Source organism: Panicum virgatum, chromosome 6K (genome assembly GCF_016808335.1).
Source record: "Panicum virgatum strain AP13 chromosome 6K, P.virgatum_v5, whole genome shotgun sequence".
Taxonomy (NCBI): Eukaryota; Viridiplantae; Streptophyta; class Magnoliopsida; order Poales; family Poaceae; genus Panicum; species Panicum virgatum.
The window spans coordinates 15,330,371-15,353,312 of record NC_053141.1 but is presented as its reverse complement, the minus strand read 5'-3'; the positions used below and the strand labels follow the sequence as shown (position 1 = coordinate 15,353,312).

The 22,942-nt window shown below is 47.5% G+C and overlaps 1 protein-coding gene across 2 annotated transcripts; it reads right to left on the bottom strand.

The window, feature by feature from the left end:
- Positions 1-11,320: 11,320 nt before the first annotated feature.
- On the bottom strand, positions 11,321-17,958 carry LOC120711871. Of its 2 annotated transcripts, XM_039997537.1 has the most exons (5): positions 17,809-17,958; positions 17,371-17,699; positions 16,257-16,506; positions 16,020-16,172; positions 11,321-11,607 (listed from the first exon to the last, which is right to left on the bottom strand). In XM_039997537.1, exons 2-5 carry the CDS (start codon positions 17,595-17,597, stop codon positions 11,578-11,580), a joined length of 660 nt encoding a protein of 219 aa, XP_039853471.1. In that variant the 5' UTR covers positions 17,598-17,699; positions 17,809-17,958; the 3' UTR covers positions 11,321-11,577. The 2 variants fall into 2 exon arrangements, with proteins under 2 accessions (XP_039853471.1, XP_039853470.1); XM_039997536.1 differs by lacking the exon at positions 11,321-11,607 and having other exon boundaries at positions 15,703-16,172.
- Between the last annotated feature and the right edge of the window lie 4,984 nt (positions 17,959-22,942).

Below are 22,942 nucleotides of genomic sequence, written 5' to 3'. Positions count from 1 at the left end.
GCCCCCCTCCTGTCTTCCCCTTCTTCTTTTGTCCCACCAGTCTGGCTCTTGATACTCTGTACTGTGGAATTTCCGTTGCTGTAATGGAAATGGGGGAGTGCCTCGTGTCGAAAAATTCAGTTACACGCGTTTGCTTGTCCAGAAAGACGACACAACATTACCCGAAAGTGCAAAGTGCAAAACCCCAATCATTGGGCGTGCATATACCTGTTAGCCGGCTGTGGCCGCCTGCACCGCCAGGTTACTTTTGCGCTGTCATCGTCAATCACTAGACAACAGCGGGGAAGTGGTTGGTCGCGGTGTCATCGTCGTTTCTTCTTCTTCTTGTTCCCACCGAAGCCACGGCACTACGGCCGGGGAGCATTGTGGTCCCTTTTTGGCCAAAGTCTGCCTCCCTCTTTGCCGGAGAGTGGAGCTAGACCGCTGCTTTTCGCGGTATCTTCGTGTGCTTTCGCGCATCATCTCCTTGTCAGGTATGTTTGGCAACGCGCGTCCGCCCAGCTCAGCATAGCCCAACTAAGACACCGCACGACGTGGCAAGGCATGTGCATGGTACCAAATACTAATTCTTACAGTTTAAGGGATCAGAAGGCGTTGTATTAATCATTGCAAAAGACATGTACTCCATTCGTTCTAAATTATAGGTAATTTGACTTTTTTAACCCCACATTCAACCACTCATCTTATTCTAAAAATTTGTGCAAATACAATCACATATAAGTCATTTTTGAAGAACTTGTATTGATATAGCAAGCCGCAACAAAAGATGTGACATTTTGTACAAAATTTTGAATAAGACAAGTGGTACATGGGGTAAAAAAGTCAAATGACCTATAGTCGAAAAAAAGACAGTGAACAAGGAGTAGAAAGAGAGTATCACCAACAGAAAAAATAGGGCCGTGCCAGCCTAAATCGGAGCCCTGTGCGAAACTCTAAAGTGAGGCCTAATAGACTAGCCAAAACTAGAACAATCAAATATTAAGCATACTATAGTACATTATCTATGAACAAAATACATCAAGAATTGTACCTATTTATTCTACTAAATACAATTAATCTATTAAATATTCAAAGGATATAAGTACAGTAGTTCAATACAGTTGGGGATTGGGAATTAAAAAAAACCTATTTACCTTCCCCTTGAGCCTTATCAATTGTTTGAAGTTGAAGTTGCAGAGTGCAGACTTTGCAGTGCTGATCCTGATCGCCTTATATACGCCTGATGCCCCGGGGCTGTCGGCGATGACGCCTGCGGGCTGCAGCAGTGCGTCGGCCTGTCGTGCCGTCTGGCCTCTAACGCGTCTGCAGTCTGCCTTGGCTGCTCCGTCTCGGTGACGGGGAACGATGAAGATGAATCGGCACTCGGCAATTGGAGCGACGGGGTCGAGCAGTCGGCAACTAAAAAGGCGGACGGATCGTGGGCCTTTCTTTTGTTTTGGGCGTTTGCATATTTGGGCTGGCTAGGAAGCACCAAAGGAGGCCGGCCAGGCCGAGGAGCTAGACTTGTCACTAGTTAATGGGCTACTTCAAATTTTGAGGCCCAAATAATGGCCGGGCGCCCGGGCCCGAAGATCTTCGTGAGGTAGGTTCTCTGGCGGTTTTTTCTTTTTTATATTTAAAAAAAATAAAATTTCAAAAATATATGTCCATTTTGAAATATTTCAAAAATATACCCCGGTCGCCCTCCCATAGGGCGACAGGCCCAATGTGTAAATTTTTTTTCAAATTTGCAACGAAGTCCCTGGAGGGAAAAAAACAAGCCCTGTCGCCCGTTGGGGGGGCGACAGGGGCCTGTCGCCCGGCCCACGGGCGACCGCCGCTGGGCCCGGCCCACGTCGCGGCAGGGGGCCTGTCGCCCACCCCCCCCTCCGGGCGACCGGGGTCTCCCCCCTTATAAAAGCCCCAGCCCTCCCCTTCCATCCTCATTTGAGCCCGAAAATTCCACCAAAAATTCAGAAAAAAAAGAGAGGAGTGAGGAGAAGGAAAGCGGCGAAGCCCTGCCGGATTCAGCAATTGTGATCTGCAGGTTAGTACATTTAGTTTAAATATTGTTATATTTAAGTACTACGTATTTAAATATGAGTAATTTAAATTAATTAGTGCTATAGTAGATCCATTTAAGTAGGAGTTCAATGATACTTTAGTTTGTAGTTACGTAGTAGTAAATTAGTTTAGAAAATTAGTTCTACGCATTTATTATTACAATTGCAGTGCTATTAGAGACATGTTTATAAATTAATTATGATTTAGAATAGAATTTGGCATATGCAGTATAGAATTCGAGAGTCATCACGTAATTATGAATACTTATACGTTCTAGTTGAATTCCATACTTAGTTTTTACGGATTATTGAATAAGGTAGTGAAGTAAAGAGTATAACTCGATAAGTATTATGTGATATACAGATATGTCGAGCAAAATGCAGTTTCAAGTATTTTATGGTGAATACAATGTTATGTATGGGCCAAATGGAGTAGATCTTTCTGCCTTTAAGCGCACATCTAGCGGCATAGATAAACCTCTGGAAAGGAGTTTTGGTTCAATATGTAAGTGGCTGCATCGTGGGTTCCATGTTGATCCGTTGACACATGTGATCACTGTCCAGTCTCTTGTTAATTGGGAGGTAGAAAGTGAATTATGGGAATTAATGATGATACACAGCACTGATGACTGGCAGAAGTACATGCAAGCAGCTCTAGAGCGTGGGTGGCCTCTGGCCATTCTTGTTCAAATCCGGGAGAAGACACAAAATGAAATCCAACATTGTGCAGATCAAGGAACTCCGAGTATTCGAAGAGAGACCAATTATGTTGAGCAAGATGAGTCAGAAGAGACAGAGAACCAAAACATGGGACCACAGGGCCTTGCTGATGAGGGAGAGAGGATACATAGCATTGTGGACGAGATAGAGACAGAAGACCAAACCGCAATAGAGATGGAAGAATATGAGGACTCATCTGATGATGAGCAGTACTCATTGCCAAAAGAGTGGAAAGAGCATGGTTTTGGCAGTCATATCGCAGAAGATGTACGAAATCAGGAGTGGGAGTACAGAGGGAATGAGGTAGTGCAAGGTGCTACATATCCAAACATTGAAGCCGTAAAAGATGCTGTGAGACTATGGGCAATCTCATTGAAACAAGAATTCAGAGTCGTGAAGTCTGGCAGTAAAGAATATGAGGTGAAGTGTGTGAATGCTGGATGTCCATGGCGAGTACATGCATTCAAGGGAAAATGGAAGTCAAACTGGAAATGTTCCATTGTCACAGAGCACACTTGTTTGCTGTCAGAAGTTATTCCCTCGCATCGCAATATATCATGCGACTTTGTTGCAAAGCAAATGTATGGGTTTATTATGGACAACCTAAATTATGAGCCAAAAATGATTATTCGACACATTGAGCAGACTTACCAGTACACCATCAGTTATTTGAAGGCATGGCGGGCTAAACAAAGGGTGTTCGAGATGCGGTTCGGCACATACGAGGCATCATATGATAACCTACCTCGTATGTTATCCCAGGTTGCTGCTAGAAATCCTGGAAGCTTTTATGACACATACCTTTTACCAGCCGTGACTAGGGGACAAAGAATTATGCAACGAGCCTTCTTTTGCATAGGTGCTTCTGTTAGAGCATTTCAGTTTTGTTTTCCGGTGATCTGCATTGATGGCACATTTTTGACTGGAAGGTATAAAGGTCAGATACTCACCGCAATCGGTGTAGATTGCAACAACCAAATTGTTCCGCTCGCATTTGCATTTGTTGAGAATGAGAACATAGACAGTTGGTATTGGTTCCTTGAACGAGTGAAGAATCATGTTGTTGCTGCACGTCTAGATGTGTGCCTTATTAGTGATAGGCATGCAGGTATCCTGCAATCAATACTGAAATTGCAACGTGGAACTGCGACAACGCCTCCATTATGGCCTGATGTCCAAAACAGGTGGTGCATTAGGCATATGGGTGCAAACTTCTATGAACACTTCAAGAACAAGGATCTTAAGAACCTGTTTAAGAGGTTGTGCACCCAAAATCAACAGAGAAAATTCAATGCATTATGGCAGATGCTTGATCAGTTGACTGTAGAGCTAGTGAAGGTAAGGGCATCAGGAGCAGGCACGAGTCAGGCTGCAGAGGCTAGGGATTCAATTGAGAAGCCATTTTCACACTGGATTCGAGGTGCACCTAAGGAGAAATGGTCATTCCTTTATGATACCAACGGAATACGGTATGGTATTCAGACAACGAACCATGCAGAGTGTTTCAATATGGTTATGCATTCTTGTCGTGCCTTTCCACTTGTGGGAATTGTTGAGTTCATCATGTATGGGTGCATGAAGTATTTCAGAGAGCGTTACACGGCTGCAAGCATAAACATCAGCAACCCCCAAATTCAGTTTTGCAAAAGAGTGACACAATATATGCAAGAGAAGATTGAAAAGGCAAAACTGCACCGCGTCATATCCACAGGTACAATGGAGCATAGATTTGAGGTTCTATGTAAGGATAGAAGTGGTCGTGGTATCCGTAGAGATAGAGTGGTACAGGAGAGTTTGATTACAGTTGATGGCAAAGCATTCTGCTCCTGCATGAAGCCTAAGTTATTGCATATGCCATGCTCCCATCTCATTGCGGCATGTGCAAAGTCTGCGTTACAGCCAGGACTATTTGTTTCACCGTACTTCAGCAAGGAAGCAGCTATATCCACATGGGGACATGAGGTATACGGGATTGGAATTGTGGGGCCTTTCACTCAGGATAATGAGAATAAGATGTTTATTCCTGATCCAGCCACTAAGAAAGGCAAAGGCCGCCGTCAGACACGTCGTATTCGGAATGGTATGGACGAGTCGGAAGCAAGCAAGGCACAAAAACGTTGCAGCCAATGTGGATCATTGAGTCACAACTACAAGAAGTGTCCTCAGAATGCACTTCACGATGCTGCTGACATCGGTCCTTCCGGAAATCCCAGAGATGGAGCACCTCCTACGTTTAGACGAGCATCGGCGAGAATTGCTCGTGGAAGGCATTCGGTGTCATGATCCACAATTGTATTTCATTATTTGTAATATGTAGTAATGAAATATGGCAGGTATGTAATGAAGTATTATTGTATTTATGTGTCTAGTTTGTATGAAATATATATTTACCTATGTGTTCTCATATATTTTTGAATGCAGGTATGGAGATGGACTCCTTGCTAGACCCAGTGATCGACTCGAGCCACAGGTCTTACTTTGCAGCTGTTGAGCACCGAGCCCTAGAGGTGCTACGTCCTCGTCCACCCGGCGAGGCGATCTCTATACACCACGATTGGTGTGACCGGTATGTAATGAAATATTATTGTTTATGACTAATGTATTCGCCGGTATTCCTTTGTTTCGACATTTTTTGTTTTTTTGCAGGTTACGTGAGGCCGGCCTACTGACTCTGAGCCGTCTTGTCGAGGTTGGGCCTATTCAGCTCGACCGATCCCTCCTGACGGCGCTCGTTGACAGATGGAGGCCGGAGACACACATGTTCCACCTCCCGTGTGGGGAGATGACTCCTACGCTGCAGGACGTGGCCTACCTCCTCGGCCTCCCTATCGTCGGGGAGGCTGTAGGTCCGCGTGTGGTGGCAGCCTCATGGAAGGATGAGCTGGAGGCCCGTTTTGCCGTGGTTGACCGCGTGGATGAAGCAGGTCCGATCAACCCGCACCCGCGAGCAGCAGGTCCTTCGAAGACCTGGTTCCTACAGTTTACAGTACGTATTCATTCCAAATATAAATTTAATTGTTACAATTCACATGTTCCATTGATAGTTGAAACTATTTATCTTAATTGTTTATGCAGCCTGCCCTTTTGGCTGCGGATGCCGACGAGTACAGTGTGACCAGATCGCTGGAGGCGTACCTACTTTGGTTGTTTGGTTACATCATGTTCAACAACACTCATGGCAACTCGGTCGATAGGATTCTCCTTCCGTATGCACGGGAGATTGCGGAGGGGACGAGGACGTACCGCCCTACAGCTGGGGTGAGGCGGTACTTGCAGCCACTTACCGTGGACTCTGTGACGGCTGCATGAAGACACGTGGGAACGCTATCCTGTCAGGGTGCCCACTACTGCTACAGCTTTGGTCGTACGAGAGGCTAGCCGTTGGTCGGCCCTTTGTCAGCCACGAGCCTTACCACGGAGGCATGTACGGCGACGAGGAGGACGAGAGGTCCACTATGGGAACTATCTGGATCTGGCGTCAGGTACGTTCGTATCAAATCTAATTTTGTTATTCATTGTTACATGATGTATTAGCGCAATTTTAATTTTACTTATTCGGAATGCAGAGGTCCTGGGCACATGCGCGGGTTAGACGCGCATATCCTGAGTTTGTTTCGGAGCTCGACATGCTGACGCCCGAGGACGTTATCTGGGAGCCTTACAGCCCAGAGGCTGTGGCTAGACGTGCACCAGCAGGCCTGTCTTCGCACTGCTCCGCGAATGCGAGCCTGTGGCTTATTTCCGCCGTCCTGGTTTATGACATCGCGGTTGAGGCATATTGCCCCTGGAGAGTCAGGAGACAGTTTGGGCAGCGCCAGGAGTTTCCGGTGCCCACCGCGTTGGAGCGTGTCAGTCGCCAGGACCACAGGTAATTATGAATTAACTTGGCTCATACATTCGTGTCGAATCTAACGATTCTTCGTACTCCACTTTGTAGGTTGTCAAGGAGTGGCTTGCCGTGCTCTGATGATTGGCTCACCAAGATCCAGCCGTGGGTGGACCAATGGGAACAGGCAGACGAGCTCTTGGTCCAACCAACAGGACCACACACAGACAGTTCCTTCAGGGCTTACCTCACCTGGTACTTACCCCGGACTCGGGCTCGTCTGGTTTTTGTTGACACTCACCCGCAGCCACACCAGGCGAGGCCTCAGGATGGCTATGGCCGGCACCACGTGGAGGCACTAGCTGCCGCGGTGAGTCTCTTGATCATATTTGCATATATATATAATCATATTCATAAGATAATTCATGTGTTTGTAACTTTACTGAATTGATGCAGTTTCGCCTTTGCAACATGATGGAGACGGACTGCTCGACTTACCTGACGAGGGTACGTGCCGGATCCCCAATGACCCAGTTTGAGCAGATAGAGGCATGGTCGAGGCAACGTGATCAGTTGCGTCAGGTAACGCGCACAACTTCGGAAGCCGTGTGCAGTACGAAGATAGCCACGGGTCGTCTCAGGCGTCATCGTCGTTCCCGTGTCCGTCGACCATACACGGGCCGACGTCGCAGTTCTTCCCAAGTGCAGGTAACGTACATATCTCTTTAAAATTACATCAAGTGTTCCTACATATTTACTAATATCACATACAAGATACGATCCAGCTACTGCGTTCGGCCATACTGGAATGTTTAGAGGGACAGCACCTGTTGGCGGACCGTATCCAGGGATGGTACCGGGGCCATAGATACCGGCGTACACAGGTTAATTTATGTTTCGTATTTCGGTTTCTACATGTCATTACGAAATATACGAGCGTACGCTAACATCCATATTTTTTGCGTAGGATTCTACCCTGATGCGGGCGCCGGACCTTCTTCTTCCTCATTTCGACCAGATAACGAGACATTCATCTTAGACGACTTCGACAACTTGAGTCCAGAAGAGCCTGCCGCGCAAGGTGACCCCGATGTCTTGGGGTATTCACAGCTAGGAGGAGCACCACTTGGGATCTCTCAGCAGTAGACACCGCAGCCCTTGCGCGTCCTGAGCGACAGGTGAGGTCTCCGGATGTTCTCACCTACTCCGAGGGACATGTCCGTGCCCAGCAGAGGGCTAAGAGGGTCTGACGCCCTAGGGGTGCTTAGATGTATATGATGTTTATTTGTAATGAGATAGCTGTGGACCGCTTATTTGTATCCGATGTTTATAATTGTGGTAGGTTACTTGTCATTTGTTTTTATAGATATTATTTATGTGAACTTATTATGTTTGTGGGTTCCATAATGCTCGTGAAATAAGGGAAGTTCTTGCAATTTTTTTCCGTGATTTAATGAAGGACAAGTTACGTGCGGTAGGAGTTAGCGGCCGAGATCTTGCCGACGATGATGACGAATACACGCTCGAATAGCTCAAAATAGGTCCCTGCAAAAATAAAAGTCCGAGAAAAAAAGGGGGGGCCTGTCGCCCCCCCAACGGGCGACATGGCCCTGTCGCCCCCCCCCCAACGGGCGACAGGGCCCTGTCGCCCGAGGGGTGGGCGACAGGCCCCTGTCGCCTGTTGGGGGGGGGCGACAGGTCCCCTTTTTTTTCTCCAGGGACTTCGTTGCAAATTTGAAAAAAAAATTACACATTGGCCCTGTCGCCCTATGGGAGGGCGACCGGAGTATATTTTTGAAATATTTGAAAACAGACATATATTTTTGAAATTTTAATTTTTAAAAAAATATAAAAATGAAAAAAGTTCGGTTCTCTGTGGTTCGGGGAGATGAAATATTTTATGTAGAATAGAATTAAGGTAACTTCCACGTCTTCCATTTTTCTCATATGTCTTCCGCGTGTTCCATTATATAGGAAGGAAAATACATCAGTAATGGTACCTATTTAATTTTGGTTGTGTAATCTTTACTTAAACGGCTTCAATTAAATCTTGAAGAAATTTCAACTCAACATACAGTTCATTAGCGTCAATATCAGATTTTCTATCTTTTGTAAGGGCAGCCTCGAGATTTTTCACAAGAAGATTTGAAGCTCTTATTATCTGATGACTTTAATGCGTCAGGAGTAAATCTATCCACAGCTCCTTTCTGAGATGATCTGCTACAGCAACTCGCCTAATAACCCAAAAAATGTTGTATTAGTGGTCGTCAATACTATTATATTGGGGATTAGCTAGGGATGGATTTTTGGTGAGTTGTTAGAGATGCTCTTTCACGTACATGTGTTGGGTGGTGAGGGCCAAGGATTTTATTATTTTATCCGGTTAAAGTTAATAAAGTCTCTTCCAACTATTTCATAGTTGTATTCAGCAAAGTTCTTATCTCGGAAGAAATAGTTAATAAACACAAACCTGAACACCATTTTCAAAAGAAAAATTCAAATCTAAATCATAAAGCATCGCACACCAATATCAATGTAGCTCTTGGCACGAATGTGGGCTGAAATCTTTCGAAGGACCAGCCTATCAGGCCCGCACAGCAGTCCTCCTCTCCAATGCAGCGAGGCACAAGTCCACCGCCCGCCTCCAGGGGCGTAAAATCCTCTGTTAGGCAAGGAGTAAAAACCCTTGTCCTCCCTTGGGAAGGAATACCGCCATGCCCGTCACGCTCACACAGAGAGGCCCTTCACGCCGTCCGCTGATGCCGGTCCTTCCGCACGGCTCGCGCCGCAGCATGCTGAGGGCGCCGGTCCCCATGGTTGATGGAGGCCTGCCATGGCGACTTGCGGAGGCGTCCCCATGGCGTTCGGTGCTTGGATGCGGCAGAGCTACGCGGGCTATGCATGCCTGCGGCCCCACTCCTCCGCCCCGCAAGGAGAGCAGCAATCCATGCCACAACACTGTGAAAGAGCGACCGCGAGCTGGGGTGGATGTGTTAGAGTTGATCTCCGAGTCCGATCCAAAGATCGGGCCGGACTCCTTGACGCGCCCTGATCGGGGCGCCCAGCCTGTTATGGTTGGTGGGCCCCCGTCGCCAGTGCGATAAAGGACAGGGAAGGGGGCGGGCCACAGTGCCCTAAGTTTGCTGCCGCCACTCACCCTTCCCATAGTCCCGATCCGATCCGCGGGAGCGTTAGGCCGACGGGAAGCTCCGCCACCCCGCCACGTCCACGACGACGACCGGATCCGCGACCTACATCAGTGGCAAGAGATGGTGGAGGCCCGAAGGCTGCCGGTACCCCACGACGACCGTCTCCGCCGCTGGATCCACTCCTCGTCGACCCCGACTTCCTCTGCGCCATTGGAGCAATGGCGGACCAGAGCTCCAGTTCGTCCGGGTGCCTCCTCCCGATGGTCTGTGCCTCCTCCTCACCCCCCCCCTCTCTCTCTTGAACTAGATCAGGGATGAACTACTTGTAAACGTACTGAGAACCTTTTACCTCATACCCGATTTGTACGCCTAGACTCGATCTACTTAGAACCCCTAGTGTTTTTATTCTAACATTGGTATCAGACGCCGATTTAGTGCATAGATCGAGTGCTTTTGGGGTCTTTTCCTCAGATGCTTACTTAGAAATGTTGAAGGAGATGAAAGAAACCAAAATCGATCTCGGATCAACAAGAAACCCTAATCCTAGAACCGAAAACCCTAACCCTAGAAATCCCCAAGAAACAAGAAGAAACATTGGGAGGACCTTACCCCCTCGACTGCCGCCGCTTGCCGTCGTGCTACACGGCAGCGAGGTAGCTGGTCCGTCGAGGTGAGGATGTGCCCCCCCCCCCCCCCCCACAGTGAGCGAGGCCGACCGCTGCCAGGGCTCGGGTAGGGGATGATGAGCATACACTTGATCCGGTGGTCGAAATTTGATTCTCTGGAGGAGATCAACCATGTTTCAGCTGATTTTTCTTGAGAGCATGTTTTGGGAAGTAGGCATTCGCCGATTAGTGGATGGTTCTCCCCAACCTCGTTCGCCCAAACATCAACTAGGACGAAAAACGAGGCAGATAGGAACTGGTCTCGTCGCATGCAATATCCGCAAATATTCGTACGGCATTTTTCTGATCCGCACATGTTGTGGCAGTTCCGTATATCCAGTGGATAAGATGACCCGACTCAAATTAAATGCAGCATCCGATGCTACCTCCCAATGCATTCAATCAGAGTATTGTCATGATCCGGTCACTAGGGCCTTGTTTAGATGCACCATATAAAGCTTTTGAATGTGAATCTTTATACATTTGAAGTACTAAACATAAACTAATCATAAAACTAATCACAGATCTCGTCTGTAAACTACGAGACAAATTTATAAGACTAATTAATTCATTATTACCATATATTTACTGTAGTTTTACTGTAGCAATTTATTCTCATTTTGGCCTAAGAGCATGTACAATAGTACAGTCAAACAGTACAATCAACTGCTATCTTTTTGTCACAAACAGACAGCTTTTACAATGAACTATCTATTTAACTGTTTGTAAAAGTGATTAATTCATTCTTTCACACACAAACTCAGTGATTTAGTGCGTAATGGATCTTTGTAACCATTTTATTGCATACATGAGAAAATGCACTATATGATAGTTCACACTTGATACATGACAGTTCACATGCACATGATCACACGCACATACTTGAGTTCACACTTGAAAAGAAATGACTCTAGACAGTTCACAGTTAACCGCAACAACAAAATAACATTTCAGTTCACACTTGATTCACTTGAGTTCGCATGCACAAGCAGGATATATCACACGCACATAGTTGAGTTCACACTTGAGAAGAAATACTTCAGTTCGTACTTGACAACAACAAGAAAACAATACTTCAGTAAACACTTGACACATGAAACGTTTCAGTTCACACTAGTAAAAGAAAAGACATGAACAGCAACAGATCAGCCTCCATGGTCATGTTTCAGAAATGGTCATGTCTCCAAAATGACAGATTTTGTAACCTGAAAATGACATGAAGCCCATAAATGATCATGTTTCGGAAGATGACATATCAACAATTTATTTGTAGAGAACTAACCTCAATTATCAGCAAATAATTTCTTTTTCAAAGACCTCATAGTATTTGCATGATCTAACTTTTCTTCATCAGACATCAAAGAAATGTCCATTGATAGAAGGCGGTTGTATGTGTCAAACATCTTAGTCTCTAATTCGTATTTTCTTGCCTCCCTTTGCATCTCTGCTGCCTCTTTTTGTTCCTTTGCTGCAAGATGGGCAAGCTTTGCTTGTTCCATCTTCTCAGATGATAACTTTTGCTGCACTTCTAATACTTTCAGCCTATTTGCATGCTCTTCACACTGTGTCGGTACTCTACAGCTGGGGTACCCACTCCTACTGTGCCAAGACTCGCGTAGTTATCCGTAACTACGCCCTAAGGAGCTGAGCAGCCGGACTCCTGGGTTCCGACTCCATCTCACCGGACCAACGGTCCCGGACCCGCTTCCCGTTCGGGGACGGGTCCGGTGTCACCACGTGTCCCAGAGGTGGAAATGCTCAGCACCTGTGGCCGCGGACCCGGATCCCCGCAGGTGGGTCCGGGACCTCCACGTGCCATCCGGACTCCCGCAGGTGGGTCCGGGACCTCCACGTGCCATCCGGACCCCCCGTGAGCTCTCGGCTCAGCTAGCTACTCGGGAGGGGTCCGGAGCCGCCACGTGTCGCGCAGACGCGGGCGCGGGCGCAAGCCTTCCGCTGGAAGCTCCCTCACCCACCCGCATTAAGTGCGAGTGGTTGAGGCAGGCTCTGCTGCCGCTGGGCATGGGGCAGCTTTTGTCAGTCCACACTGTGGATCGCCAGTTACCGAGGCGGCTCGTCAGTTACCAAGGCAAGCACTAAAGACGCAGCGCCGCGCCCATGGGCGACGAGTCATGATGACCAGCTACTGACTGGAACAACAGTGCACGCTGCTACAGTGGACTGAGTCAGTAGTTCGGCGCTTCATCATGACCTCGACGCGCGGCTGCAGAGGCTGGACTCTACTCTGACAGGACAGCTCAAGACCATCCCTGGTCAGAAGCTACGCACGGAAGCCGACGACAAGATCTCCGGATCTGAGGCATTGAAGGCCAAAATGTAGTTTATAATACATCGCCGGGTCCACATGTCGGGGCCCCGCTCAGTGTACGTGCTCCCCTTGGACATATAAAAGGGAGAGCACGCCCGCTAGAACACAGACCAGATCCAGACAGACTCAAGCTCTCGCACATTCTCACTCTCGTGGGAAGGCAATACAACACACAGTGGACGTAGGGTATTACGCTCCGGCGGCCCGAACCACTCTAAATCCCGTTGTGTTCATCGAGTTCTTGAGGAAGATTGATCTAAGACTAGCTAACCCCCGAGTACACACCCTCTGGGCTAGGGCGGGTGCCTTCCGCCACCCGGCTGTGGTTTGCAGCACCACGACATTTGGCGCGCCAGGTAGGGGCTTCTAGCTGGTCGCAGTTCGTCTCTTGCCCATCTCCATGGCTCGGGTGGTTGAGCACTCCCACCACCACGACGACGTGGAGATGACCGAGGGTTTGGCGTCATCCGCGCCACACGCCTCTCGCCTTCCTGCGCCAGGGGCAGCCGTGCCCGTGGAGCAGCCACCGTTGGCAGCGGCGCGCGCTGCACGTCGGCAAGAGTCAGGGCGCCCGTCAAGGGCCCCCTCACAAGCTGCGAGCGGCGGAGCGACAAATCCCAGCTCGCAGCATACCTCACTCATGTGAGGAAGCCCGCTCCGGCGGAAAGCCGACTCCGGTCGCACCAAGCCCGCTCCGGCGGAAAGCCGACTCCTGTCGCACGAAGCCCGCTCCGGCGAAAAGCCCACTCCGGTCGCGCTAAGCCGACTCTGGTGGCTCTCCGGCGGAAAGCCGACTCCGGTCGCACCCCCGACTCTACATCTCTGTAAGTCCTACCCTTAGAGGCCCAGCAGGGAATAAAGCTTTTTCCTTTGTAACTAGGTAGTACTTTCGTGTGGTCCAGTCCGGTGAGCCTCCCTCGTGGAGGGGTCCGGACCTCTGCGAACCAGGTTCAGGGAAGCGTACTCACCCTCCGGGGAGGTCCGGAGCCGTGTAGCCGCTTAGCCTGGTTCTGTACCCTAAGCCTGCATGTTTTACCTCCCTAGGGCGAGTACCGTAGTACCTAAGACTGGGGGCCCGGAGGTCCGGACAGCTCCGGCCTCATAAACCCGTGTTCTGGCTTACATCGCACATCTCATGTACATCTAGTTATAAAGGAAAAGTTTATTCTCAGTTCGCCTCTAAGGATGTTACATTCCAATTTCAATTTACGCATTCTGTTTGCGCTAACCCCCACGTGGCTTCTTACTCTTGTGCGGTGATTGTGGTCCGAATTGAGTTGGCTAGTTAGTGACTTAGCTCGAGACCCCTCATGGAAGAGAGGGGTTCGGACCCCTGGGAACCTGCAGGTTCAGGGAAGCGCACTCATTCTCCGGGGAGGTCCGGAGCCGTGTAGCTGCTTAGCCTGGTTCCGTACCCTAAGCCTGCACGCACCACCTCCTGTGAATGAGTGGCGTAGTACCTAGGACTGGGAACCTGGAGGTCCGGACTTTCTCTTAACCTAAAGGCCGGCCCCTTGAGCTCCGTTCACTGAACCTAGCTGTCTATCTCAAAGGATTACAGCCAACAGAATTTGGGACCCGTGGGCACGCTACTAAGCATCTACCTTGAGTCATGTGCAGGTCCAAACGTGATGATGCAGCAGGTGACCCAAAGGATGGACGATGCAGGGCAAGACCCTTGCGGCGCGCACCGCTGGGCGCTAGAAGCAGCCAAGTTGCTCACAGTAGTGGCCCCACCTGCGGGTTCGTTGCCTCTCCCGAGGCGGGCCCGGGGGCCACTGTCGGTACCCTACAGCTGGGGTACCCACTCCTACTGTGCCAAGACTCGCGTAGTTATCCGTAACTACGTCCTAAGGAGCTGAGCAGCCGGACTCCTGGGTTCCGACTCCATCTCACCGGACCAACGGTCCCGGACCCGCTTCCCGTTCGGGGACGGGTCCGGTGTCACCACGTGTCCCAGAGGTGGAAATGCTCAGCACCTGTGGCCGCGGACCCGGATCCCCGCAGGTGGGTCCGGGACCTCCACGTGCCATCCGGACTCCCGCAGGTGGGTCCGGGACCTCCACGTGCCATCCGGACCCCCCGTGAGCTCTCGGCTCAGCTAGCTACTCGGGAGGGGTCCGGAGCCGCCACGTGTCGCGCAGACGCGGGCGCAAGCCTTCCGCTGGAAGCTCCCTCACCCACCCGCATTAAGTGCGAGTGGTTGAGGCAGGCTCTGCTGCCGCTGGGCATGGGGCAGCTTTTGTCAGTCCACACTGTGGATCGCCAGTTACCGAGTCGGCTCGTCAGTTACCAAGGCAAGCACTAAAGACGCAGCGCCGCGCCCATGGGCGACGAGTCATGATGACCAGCTACTGACTGGAGCAACAGTGCACGCTGCTACAGTGGACTGAGTCAGTAGTTCGGCGCTTCATCATGACCTCGACGCGCGGCTGCAGAGGCTGGACTCTACTCTGACAGGACAGCTCAAGACCATCCCTGGTCAGAAGCTACGCACGGAAGCCGACGACAAGATCTCCGGATCTGAGGCATTGAAGGCCAAAATGTAGTTTATAATACATCGCCGGGTCCACATGTCGGGGCCCCGCTCAGTGTACGTGCTCCCCTTGGACATATAAAAGGGAGAGCACGCCCGCTAGAACACAGACCAGATCCAGACAGACTCAAGCTCTCGCACCTTCTCACTCTCGTGGGAAGGCAATACAACACACAGTGGACGTAGGGTATTACGCTCCGGCGGCCCGAACCACTCTAAATCCCGTTGTGTTCATCGAGTTCTTGAGGAAGATTGATCTAAGACTAGCTAACCCCCGAGTACACACCCTCTGGGCTAGGGCGGGTGCCTTCCGCCACCCGGCTGTGGGTTGCAGCACCACGACACACTGGATTTTACCAAATTTATCAAGCTCCTCAAGATCAATAATTCAATATGATCCACCTCATTACTTTTTTCATATTTTAGCTTTTTACCAGCTTTTTGCCCAATTGGTCTTTGCTGTTCCTCAAGTTCATCTAAATCTATGTGGTTACTATCCTCTCCTTGTCCTTGCCTGAACCCTTTCTTTTCCTTGCTGCTTTCAGCCCATTGTTGTATGTAATCCACTTTGCTTCAGTTTTTACTGTGTTCCATACTTCCATCAACACAAAAGGACCTAAACTGAGTTTCTTATTGTCTTCTATATAGAATACATGAGCCTTCTCAATCCACATTCGATCATTATGGCCACTTGTATAAATCATTCTAGACTTCGACCAAGCACTATGAAAAAGGTCAGTCCACTTATTTACCTTATGAAATCGGTCCTTGATTTGTTTGGCATTTCTACGCCTATGACTTGGTGTTGTCTCATTGTACGTAGCCTCAACATTAGTCCAATATTGATCATTCTTCCTATCAGCACCGACAGTTGAGTCTGTTGAGTTGAGCAGCCAAGAGCTCATCTATAAATGTAATAAACAAATATATTATCTTCCTGCTAGTACAATAAGTAAAAAAAACTTGAAACGCCATGTAATGAGACTCACCATCCTGACATCTTCTTTTTGGGTCCAAAAGATTCGCTTCTCAGTCCTAGGTGCCTCGTCACCGCTGTCAACATTAACATATGTATTGTCCCTTGATGAAATAGGAGTCGACAATTCTTCTTCTGACTGAAAATCTTGCATAATCCATGGCGGCTTGGATGGGGCAAACTGAGAAGGTTCTCCAACAAAATTAAAATGTTGAGATTGCATAAAGTTTGTGAATCCTCCAGGAGGTGTTGCATTGTTTCCCCTGCAATTAGGAAGCAAGATTAGGATAGATACATTCATAGACCTAGTAAATGTTAATTGTGATATGCTGGTCATGACTTAAATGAGTCTACTAGCATGAACTGACAAATTAAAGATAACAAAAAAAATAGACAGATCAAGGACATTATGGAATCACAAAACAGAAAATGAGGATTACTAAAAAAATCTTGCTCCATTACTGATGAAGAGCTTGATTACACAAGTAGATTGTTCTATACAAGCCAGTGTGTTGCTTTTGAATTAATGTTTTTGAAACAGTTCTTTACACAAGTAGACTGAGATCTACTGGTAGAGTTTCCCCCTCATGAACCAGCAGGACTGCCTGTCACTAGACTGCAGCTGAGAAATGACAGAACAAGAGGAAGCAATGACAAGTTGCTGCAGGTAATGACAAATTACATATCAATTATTATATGATAACGAAGTGTAAATCATCACTCAATCAGTCATGTGTTAAAGAGCTGACTTCATACACTTCATTATAGTGTCCACGGTATGTCTGAATGTTGTGGTTCATGGAGAGTTTTAAGACAAATAATCCGCTTTTACTTGAAAAAATAATATAAAGCCTCTTGTTTTTGTTTATATAATGCCTTAAAGATTTATGGTGCTTCGAATTATATATTATAACAAAAAACTACTTGGCTGATCTATCTGCAAATTATTTCATTAAGTGCAACCAAACAGAGTTGCTATTCCTGCTTTCGTTGCAAGCTATTTAGTTTCATTCATAATACCATTACTGCCCAACCATTACTGAATCCATCCAAGGGAAAACAATCGTGCTCAACCATTACTGCCAAATCAAGAATTTACAATCTACATTGCAAAAATGAGAGAGTACCAAGTTGCAGGATCTGAAGATTGAGAATTCCATGGTTGACCGACGGGGCTTTGTCTGCCGCTGCTGAAGAAGCCGCCGGTGCCGCCGTTGAAGAAGCAACTGCCGACGGTGAAGGACCTTGGTGGAGTAGCCGCGCTAAATCCCGAACCCCTCTGCTCCGGCACACGCGCCGCCCAGCCCGAACTGCTCTGCTCCGGCGCCCGAGCACTTCCATGGGCCTTCCGCATCGGCGCCGCCGCATCCCTCCGCGATTGCGCCGCGGCTGCCTTGCGCACCCGAGTAGCATCGACCTTCAGCAGATTTTGGGTCGCCGCCGCCGCCGCCCGTTCCTGCCGCGACATGGTGGCCGGAACAGGAGTTAGGGTTGGATGGGGAGGACGGAGAGGGAGTATTTGAGGGAGAGCGGGGAAGAGATTTGCGGGAGAGGAAGGCGCGAACCTTGGGCGCGAACCGAATCCACCGCCGCGCACTGGATCTCGGGCTCCGGCGACTCCCCGCAGCGGCGCCGTACAACGGGCGCTGGTGTCGTCGTTTTGTCTGGGAGCACGAGAAGGGGTTGTCGATGGATGTGGCGACGGGTGGGAATTAACTGCGGCTCCATGGGTTTTTTTTTTCAAAATCAGGAACCAAGTCGACAGCTATGTGGCGACGGGTGGGAATTAACTGCGGCTCCATGGGTTTTTTTTTTCAAAATCAGGAACCAAGTCGACAGCTGTCGACGGGGCATTGTACGTGTGCTAATTAGACTCATCAGATTCGTCTCGTAATTTACAAGCAAACTATGTAATTAGTTTTTTATTTTGTCTAAATTTAATACTTGATGCATATGCCGCAAAATGATTTGAAATTTTGAATCTTGCATCTAAACCAGGCCTGACAATCTGAGCCGCGTCATCCGATCTGCTGGATGTACAGACCTGCCACAACGTGTGACGTCCAGTCACTAGCTTATATTAAGATATTGAAACATGCATGTTGAAACTGGCATTAGGGTGTAAACATCTCATTTCATCTGATTACGTCCAACCTCATGGATCAGAACTAAATGCCGTGGCCATCCTATAAAACATCAAAAATATGATAAAGCATCGGAACTTGTTTTATTCAGAAGCTCACAGCACTCTAGATAATGTGTCCCACTGAAGAAAACACAACAAAAATAATTTCTTGACGCGCCGTTCCATTGCAAATTTGATATGCCACCTTGAAGTATTGAAATATGAAAGTATCCCAATAATTCATCCTTATCGCACCAAGCACCTCACTGGCATGTATGACTTTGAGGATGATTAGCATCTAAGTAGAACGGTTTGGTCTGAACACATCTCGTAGCTTTCCAGTGTATACATTCACACGCCAAGTGGAAAAGCAAGCTTTATTTTTTTCCCTTCTTTTGTTTGCGATCAAGCAAGCTTTATTCCATTTGTATCCCACAAGGCATAATTGAGGAGTGTCGTACCCCATCCCCAGCTCCACCCCCAGCACAGCTCCGCCCTGCCTAACTGCTGTGCTGACAATTAGGACTGTAGTCCCTGCCCGTTCCAAATTTTAAGTCATTTTATCAAATCTAGATATTTAATTTTTACTATGCATCAATAAACATTATGTCTAGTAGATACATAACAAAAATTATATATCTAAATTTGCAAAAACGACCTATAATTTAAAACGAATGGAGTAGCTCCCTTTGTTATGAATGCAACTAACATAGCATGATGGCCTCAACGACGTTGCATGCTTGATGTGATGGGTGAGGCGGCCCGAGTAGTTAAGCAACGAACGTGCAACTAACGCCATGAATGGAGAGATTAACGAGGCATCATCATCTCCGTCCTGTTAGTTTGATCTCCACCGGGCCAGTCCAACGACTGGACCAACCTTGACTTGCATTCTGATCGGGGACGCCCAGCCCAAGATGAGGCTGGTGGGCCTCCGTCGCGCAGCCCTATAAAGTGGAGATGGGGATTAGAGGCTCTGGTCACGAGGTTCACCCCGCGGTCACTATTCCTACCGTCCTAATCCTAATCCGATCCAGAGGGAGGTGCTGCTGCGACGGGAAGCCCACTGACGCCACCGTCCTCGCCACCGTGAGGGCGTCCCCGACCCTGGACGCCACCGAGGGTCGCCGGACGTCCCTGCGTCAACCCCACCAACACCGACACTGCAACTTCTACATCGCCCGTCTCTGCCTGTGCGCAGCCTCCATCGACGAACGCGGCCGCACCATGGAAACAACAAGGTATTTCTCTTGGTCAAGTTCGTCACCCACTCGATCTACGACTACGCGATCCAAAGTTGATTCTAACAATGGTATCAGTTAGCCGATCTAGCGAGTAGATTGAGTTTTGGGTAAAGAAATCAGAATGAAAAGAAGAAGAAAGAAAGATTTCGATTCGAATTGGATCGACAGAATGGATCACAAACCCTATCCAAGAAAGGGCCGTGGGACATACCTGCTGCGCCACCACCGCCGGCCGTCAGCCGTGTTGGTCACCACCGCCGGTAGTTGCTCGACGCCGTGCGGGAAAGAACAGAGGCGCCGCTCTGGGCCGCCTTGCCGGCGCTCGGGCTCGAGCACTACCGCAAGGCCGCTCGACGGCGGCGCGTTCATCCTTGGTCGAACGCGCGCACCAGCGAGAGGCCCTACGGCGGCGCCGTCACTCCGGGCGACCATGGCTCGCCTCTGCGCGGTACCGGCCCGGGGGGGGAGAGAAAAGAAGGGGTCCTAGCGCCTGCTAGGCCGCGGAGCCGGCGAGGGGGCGTGTAGCGGCGGCGCCGCCACCTCCTCCCAGCCAAGGGCCACTGCCGCTCGGTGCTCAGAAAAGAGAAGGAAAAGAAAGAACGGCGCGGGGGGCGGCTGGACTGGATCCAGCGGTGGTGTCCCTCGCTGGCGCCGACGGCCATGGTGGCCGGTCGCCATGGGCGGCCACCACCGTGCAGCTCCGAGAAAGGGCAGGGAGAAAGCAAAGCTAGGGTTACGGGGTGCCGGCGGCCGTTTTGATCCCGCGAAAATGGCGAACGACCGTCGGATTCAATCTGACGGCCGAGAGCGATAGGCGCCCGATGGGCCGAATCCAGCCCAAGCGGGCGTATTTGGGCCGCGCGCAAGTGGATGCAAGGCCACCAAGCCGCCGGGGAGAGCCGAGCAGGCCGAGCCATGCTGCTGGGCCGGCTACATGCACAATAAAGTTTTTGAATTAAAGTTTTTCTTTTCAGAAGCATTCTTTTGAATTTGTTTTTTTATATAGTTTTCATCTCTACTCAATTTTGAACCAACGAGATTAATTGTTTAGAGAGTGGACAAGTACAAAGTATTGCTTCTGAAAAGAAATTAGGTTATATGCCTATGTTTCCGTTGCAAAGTAAAAGTTTTATCCTCCATTTAAATTGGAACCAACGGTTAAATTTAAATAGAGGAGTAGAAAGATATTGGTTTAAAGTTAAATTATGGTATTGTTATTTTCTGACCAACGTTGATGATAGCAATATTATAATTTTTATTATGAGTTTAAGTTCAATATTGAATCTCTGAATTGCATCGAAGTGATCAATTTTTCAGAGAATAGAGAAAGACAAAGAAATGCTCCTGAAAGAAAGAAAAGTCCTCCGCTGCAATAAAGAAAGATAAGCTCAGATGAGCTTTTCCCTATGGAAAAAAGGTGCTTTTAATTAAGTTTAAGGTTAAAGAAAAGCTTCCACTGTTGTAAGTCAAAGAAAGGTTGTTTTGGCACTATTTGCCATTGTAAGTGTTAAGTTGAGCATTAGTTTGCTCTTAAAAGAAAAGAAATTTAAAATTTATTATGATGTTGTCATTTTTTGACCAAAGTTGATGATGATAATATTATAATTTTTATTCTAGTCATGTGTTCTATTTCTGCCCAACGGTGATATAGAATTGAAAGTAAAGGAAAGTTGTATGTTTTAATTTTGATCAATGTTAAATTAAGACATACAATTCTTCCCAAGTAGAGAGAAATTAACAGACAAAAGTTGATTCCAATCAACGCTACAGATAAAGTTTTGAGGTTACTCAGCTGTATAGTTGAGGTTAAGAAAGAAAAGTGCTTGTTCCATTCTGACTTTTAGTTGATATGGATATGAAAAAGAGATGCAACTGTTTTCGAAATTTTTTTTTTGTTTCTCTCACTAAAGTTTTGCGAATATTATAATTCATTAAATTTTCTAATTAAATTGGAACCAACAGGAAGATTTAATCAGAAAAGAAAGTATATGTGCATGTTTTAGTCATTGTGACCAAAGTTTTATCACTATATTATGTTTTTACCTTGTCCTTCAACAGTAAAGATAATAGTTGAAATGAGTTTGATGCACGTTCAATTTGACCAACGTTGAATTAAATATGCGTTGCAAATGCCTTTGAAGTTTTATACCGCATGTCGGAAAAGTTTTTGACAGTTGTGTCACTTATATCCTGCATGACAGGAAAAACTGTGATGACTCATGTGCTGCTTGAGTATCACATAAAAGTGAAGAAGTCTGGGGGAGCTTTTAAAGCTATCCCAGCAATTATCATACACTGTTATAGTGACATGTTAAATAGTGACTTGGAAAGAGTCGAAAGACAAAAGGAAAGTTGTATGCGAACCAAGATTGCAAGCATGACTTGCAAAAGTATAGCAAAATGAAGAACTTGATGAGTTCTTGAAAGTGCAACAAATCAAGAACTTGATGAGTTCTTGAAAGAGCTCTTGAAAAGGAACGAGGAAATGATACTCCCATTATTTTGTATGACTTGATCATATGAATAAAGTTATAGTAATGAAAGGCTCATCGTTCAAGTGTTAAAAATAGTTTTGAAATTATGGCAGCAAAGTTTGTGCCATATTTTGAGGGGGAGAAAGTTTAGAAAGATAAGAAAGATCAAAATTTAGAGAGAATTTCCCCGCAAAGTTAAATGCGATGTATTTTTAAAAGTAAGGATGATCTATTAAAGTGAATATGATCGAAAAAGGAGTACAACGGTCATAATGTTGATACCCTAACCATAAAAATAAGCAAGATTCTTGGAGTTTTTTAGCTCTAAATAGGAAGAAAAGAAAGTTGAGCCTCAAAACATCCGAAAGAAAAGGTGGTGCTTAAAGCAAGGTGGTGCTTAAAGCACCCTTTGAGGCTTGTAAAGAGCAAACCCAAACAAAAGTTTGAAGATATTCCATCTTTGCAATAAATGGGATAATATGGGGGAGTAAAGTATGCCGAGAACTAAGGCTTGAAGAGAAGTGGGACTGTATATTCACTCCTATGATTCAAGTACCGAAATGGTCTCAACATATGTTTTGACGTTGTATGAATGTCATAAATTGAGTTGTCTCATTCATCGACGTGGCGAGAAGCCATGGAAGATATAATGAGATCTAAAAGTTCTAAATTTATTTTGGAACATGGAATAAGTTTCTAATGGAGTCAAGACAGTAGGCTATAATGGGTCTACAAGATTGAAATGTGACTCCGGAGGGAACATGAAAAGTTGCTAAGCATGACTTATGGCAAAAAGTTTTGTGCCAAGAAAAGAATAAGTTATAATGAGATATTTTATTCAATCTCATGAAATGAT